Source organism: Hipposideros armiger, unplaced genomic scaffold, assembly GCF_001890085.2.
Source record: "Hipposideros armiger isolate ML-2016 unplaced genomic scaffold, ASM189008v1 scaffold_378, whole genome shotgun sequence".
In the NCBI taxonomy this organism is placed as follows: Eukaryota; Metazoa; Chordata; class Mammalia; order Chiroptera; family Hipposideridae; genus Hipposideros; species Hipposideros armiger.
The window spans coordinates 799,432-804,800 of NW_017731728.1; the positions used below are offsets into that span (position 1 = coordinate 799,432).

General features: G+C 42.7%; 2 protein-coding genes across 6 annotated transcripts in view; one reads left to right on the forward strand and one right to left on the reverse strand.

Moving 5' to 3' along the window:
* ASH1L (ASH1 like histone lysine methyltransferase) overlaps nt 1-5,363 on the reverse strand; it is a 139,017-nt gene extending 133,654 nt beyond the window's left edge. For both annotated transcript variants that reach the window (XM_019662507.1, XM_019662506.1), the window contains exon 1: nt 4,884-5,363. The gene's annotated coding sequence lies outside the window, so the exon portion shown is untranslated. The remainder of the gene's footprint in view (nt 1-4,883) is intronic.
* The window catches only part of DAP3 (death associated protein 3), a 24,443-nt gene continuing 23,631 nt past the window's right edge, over nt 4,558-5,369 (forward strand). For 2 of the 4 annotated variants that reach the window (XM_019662509.1, XM_019662511.1), the window contains exon 1: nt 4,558-4,722. In XM_019662509.1, the coding sequence (XP_019518054.1) occupies nt 4,573-4,722 (150 nt within the window). In that variant the 5' untranslated portion in view covers nt 4,558-4,572. The other 2 variants (XM_019662510.1, XM_019662512.1) reach the window with 2 other exon arrangements.

Genomic DNA, 5,369 nt, shown 5'->3' on the forward strand with positions numbered 1-5,369 from the left:
GACAGCAACTTGTCTGTTCCCCTTCCCCCAATTCCTCAGTGCTGTTCTCCTCCCCCAATTCCCCAATAAAAACCTTAAAAAAAAAAAGAAGAAAGAAAATCAAAAGGAACTAAGAGGAACTAAAAAATGTTTTTAGCATCTTGTCACTCTGACTAAAAACAAAATAAAAACAAAAAACTACAAGACACATTATTCATCACTTGCATTTGAAAAAGCTGATAAGCTTTTCTGGCAAATATAAGAACAACCTGTTGCATTTTTTCAATGCAAACACCTAAAAGCAGTGAGGTGAACTTCTTTTCAGCTCATTTCTTCTTAGTTTGCAGAAGGACTTCCTACTGACAGGTCATACAGAAGTATTTCTTTTAAGTGGTTTAGTTCCAGCTATCATTAGATACTTTAAAAAGTTATATAAACCTAACTATAGAGAAATGATCCCCCATTTTAGAGTGCAACAAACGTATACACTGAAGTATTTGTGGATGAAATGATATGTCTGGAGGATGTGCTTCAGAAAAGCAGGGGAGGGAGGGGGGCATGAGACTCAGAGATGGGGCTACAGTGTGATAACTGGGTGTTGGTAAGGGTTGCAGCTGGATGATGAATACATGAGAACTCATTATACTGTTCTCTTCATCTCTGCATATGTTTGAATTTTTCCACATTTTAAAAACAAACACAATTAAATGAAAAAAAAAAAAGTAAACAGTCTTGTCATCAGTTTGCATATGACTGAGAGCAAATGACTAAAAACTATGAAAAGCAAAAACAATTAAAGCTAAAAATAAAATCTTAGATTCTTCAAACAAAAAAGTTAGATGTTCGGGCGGCTGAGTAGCTCAAGCTCAGTTGGTTAAGAGCTTGCACAAGAGTGCGAGCTCTGAGCAACAGCAGTTCGATGCCCGGCCGGAGCTGAGTTGCTGCTGAGCTGCCAACAGGCGGCAGGATGGCTCAGCTAAAAAAAAAAAAAAAAAAAAGACAAAGGAAAAAAAATATTCAATAAAGGAAATACAACTCTTAAATAGCAATAAGGTTATTATTAGCTAAATTTCTGCCATCACTTGAATTCGTAATTTATTAATTGTGTTGTGTCAACATCACACTGCCATTAACTCCCCAATGAGGGAGTCACTAAAAAAAAATGATTTCTAAAACATGAAATATAAGATTGATAATTATCATTAACTAAGATGACAAATCATAAGTATGAAAATCTAACCTCTACATACAAAAGAATATAAATAACAAACAACAACAACAAAAACTACACTATAGGTCTAAACAAAACAAAAACTACTTTCATTTCCCTCTCTTAATGCAGCCAGGCTTAAGATTATCTCATGCTCTGAAAAGGCTGGCACAGAGCAGCTCTCACAGTGGATTTCAGTAAGGCTGTACATTACCTTTAAAAGACTCAGACCAACACACATAATTCGAATAGCAATATGAAATGATTTAACTGGAGACACAACACCTACACATATGGTAAAACTTCTCCAGTGTGTGTAGGCAGACCATTTGGGGCAGGACTGAATGTGGCCGATTCTTTATTCATTGGCATGGAAGACTAAGAGAATAAAGCCTTAAGTGGAACTGCTAATACTACAAAGGCACAGTGCCTAGCAAGACATCGGGAAGTGATGCTCCGTATTTTAAAATGCAACTCAAAGATAGGACATAAAAATTGCTTTCTACTCTTGATCCATAAAGAGCCTGAATAATTTTGATTATTACAAGCACTATTTTTTGTGACGTATCTCCTACACAGTAGAGGGTACCTACATATCTATATGCAGATATGCACACATACATATGACCTACATGTTTTTTAAACAACATGAACCTACTACCCAAGTTAAAAATTAGAGAAAATATTAACATTTTCACAAGTTTACATGACATTCTTACACAGAGACCATGAAAATAAAGGAGACAATTAGACCATTTTTCTTAAGATCTTTCCATTATCTTGACAAACACTGTAATCTGTCCAATTAAAACATCTTTCTGAATTTCTTATTCTTTTTAAAACGCAGTAACTATTTTTAATTTCCAGTACTAGATTCATAGGTAGTCTGTGAAATAACTACTGAAGTTTCCTTAGAAGTGTGTCCTAGATGTATGTACATCCAAAACGACATTAGGACCTTTTTATATAAACTCACTATAGAAATACATCCAAAACAAGATAGGGAATGCCAGCAATGTTTACCTCCTTTTCAAACCAGAGTTCCTTCATCCAAAAACATCAGATGGTCAATCATTTGATACACTTTTTCTCTACAAAGTTGCGTACAAAGGCTTTACAGCTTCCTAAGAATAAGTAACGGCAAAAAACTCACTACAATGAAGTCATAAAACCTAAACTTCCAGGAACGGGCTTCCCTCTTCCTTGCCCTTTTAAAAGCTCCTACCATCCTACAATTCATAGCTTCAACTGGTTTCAAATCTCTTTAAGGGCAGAGGCCACATATTATTCATCTTTGTGTTCCCTGCACAGAATGAACTCAATGTTTGTTATAACTAAAATAAACTCCAGGAAATGAGCTTTAAAACACCTCATTTCCAATGCAAAACTGGAAAAGATATGAGCTTGAGAATAAAAAGATAATGAACAGAATAAAACTATAAACATTTGTGCTACATTACAATATATTCTCTTATCACCTGATTCAGAATCACACACTAACACTGCAGAATAAGTTTGCAAAGAATAATGTAAAAGTAAAAAAAAAAAAGACCTTAAAGTTCTCCTTAGTGTCAGCATGCTCAAATATTATTATAGAATCTTTCATCTTAAACTCAGACCTTGTATACCAACTGTACTTAAATAAATTGAAACAAAAAATCATGCCAACATCTCCACCCCACAACTATCAAAAAAAAAAAGGCTTCAAATGTACCTAAACATAAATCAATTCTATTTCATCACAATTTAAGTTACTGAAATTATATGCATAATTTGTGACTGTGTTTATGCTCGTTTTCTACAGTGAGGGTCTTTCACCAGATTTTCAGAAGGAAAAGTGATCCCAAAAAACTTTAAGAACCACTAATCTAGCATATCAGAAACATTCCACTTTCCAGAGAAATAAAGTTGGCTTTGTTCAAGTATTCTTCCCTCATGTTCATAGAGGGGATCCTTACTATAAAGTTAGCCTTTCGAACAATTCCTTCATCCTAGCCAAAAAGTGCCAATATCCATAGGCACATATAACAACTCCCAGATACCCAAAAACAGTTTACTGATAAGTGCCCCCCCCAAAAAAAGTACAAACTGCTATTAGATTCTTAAATACACTTGTATCTTTCAATATTAAGTGTCTGGAAGATCTAAATTTCCTCCAAACTGAAAAGACTTTTTAGAAAGGTTTTCTAGTTTTGTTCCACATTGATTTGTCTGCCTCACTCAAGTTAACACATATCACTGTCAAGACAAGTCGTCCCTCATATGCATCCAGGCTGTTTCAACAGGGTCACCTTGATTAGTCTCACCCCAAGGCAGGACCATTTATTGAGTAGTTATTCAATAAGTAGTTGTTGAATGAATGGAAGAAGCTCCTTCTGCTCACAGATTTAAAGTTAAACTGTCAGCCCCCATGCAGCTGTTCTGGTATAAGTTAATCTGTGAAAGACAGCCCTCCCTCAAACATACAAGCTTACGTGTTAAAAATGCTCTGCTTCCTCCATAAACAAAAAATACAGTCATGGACACCCATTTCAGACAGGCTGACCTGGCAGGGCAACCTCCACGCCATATACACGTATGATACAATTGATCTCTACCAAGTACAATCCAACAGGTCACAATTGCCCCTACCTTTCCAATAAACTCAGATTTGCCTGACAGAGACCTCCTGAGGCTCCACGGTATGGTGACTATACTACTGGACTAGTGGCCACAATACTTGAGTTACAGTCCCAACTTTGCCTCCAACTGATTGCCTCCAACTGAACACGTGACCTTGGAAAAATTACCTCTTTTTGCATCCATTTATTTTGTAAAAGGGAGAAATTTATCCTACAGGGATTTAAGACCACAAAGAAACTGAAAATGCAGTCTGAGAAATATTGAAAGCTTTATTCTATTATAAAGTGTTAATATAAAGTCAGGTCGACCCAAAAGGCCACGCATTCTTTACTGCCATGCCTGCTCTTTCCCAGTAAGTCAAGGGCGCTCCCAAGCCCTAAATACACACACGTATCCACCGGCACGGAACACCCCAAGTTTTATTTTAAAAATATGCTAACTTATAAGGGGAACTCCATCACACTTACACAAACCCAAGCAAACCCTTCCGGAACGCTTCCCTTGCTCGCGCAGACACACAAACACAGCCGCTATCCACCAACAGGCCATCTGCCTTCTCGACCAAAAACACGTCTTCCCATGTACAAACTAGCCAGTAACGTTTATTAAACTTAGAACGGCGGGCTCATCCCGTCGTCCCGACCCACAGTTCAGCGTGTCAGGGACGCGAGCGCCGGTCCCACAGGCACACGACCCTCCGGAGACCACCCCGCCTGCCACTCTCGGCGGGCGCGCAGACACGAGCCGCTGGACCGCGGGGGATGCCCCCGTCGCGCCTCCACTACACGCAAACTAACCTGTCAGGGGCCCAGCGACTCCGCCTCCTCGCGCTCACTTTCCCGCCCCCCTCCCCCCAGCCAGGAGCCCGCCTGTCAGGGACACCCCTTCACCCCGCCAGGAGGGACTTCCCGGTAAGCTCAGGATCCCCTTCCCTACGCTCCCCTCCCCCATCCTTCCCACCGCTCTCCCGGAGGTCCAGGTCCGGGAGATGACAGGCGCTCCCGGGAAGCCGAGGATTGAGTAGCCGAGCGAGTCCTTAGGCCCGAAGGCCTCCCCAGGCGCCTCTACTCACCGTGTCAGAGGCCGAGGCCCAAGGAGATGAGAGTGCAGGCGAGTGGGGAAGAGGGGACGGCCGCCACCAGGCTCCTCCGCTTCCCTTGGTCCACAGCGGATCCCTCCCGCTTGTCAAGAGGCGGCCGGCGGGTGAGCGGACTGGCGGAAATGCGAGAGAGGAGAAGGGAAAGGCGCGGGGCTCAGCGGGGGAAACTGAGGGGAGGCGGGTCCCGCAACCGAGACGGGGATCGTCTCCCCCTCCGCAAAGCGAACCCAAAATGGCGGCGGGAGCGGCGGCGGCAGAGCGGCGGCGGCGGCGGCTCCTCGGGAGGGAGGGAGCGAAGGGCGCCTCGTGCCCCCCCACCTCCCACTCCTCCCTCCTCGGCTTCTCCCCCTCCGTCCTCCCCCTTCCCCCGACTCGGGCGGCGGAGCGCGCACGCCCGCCCGCACGCGCCGGAGTGGAGCTGGGCTCGTCGCTCGCGGCTCGCACCAACCACCGCCTTCG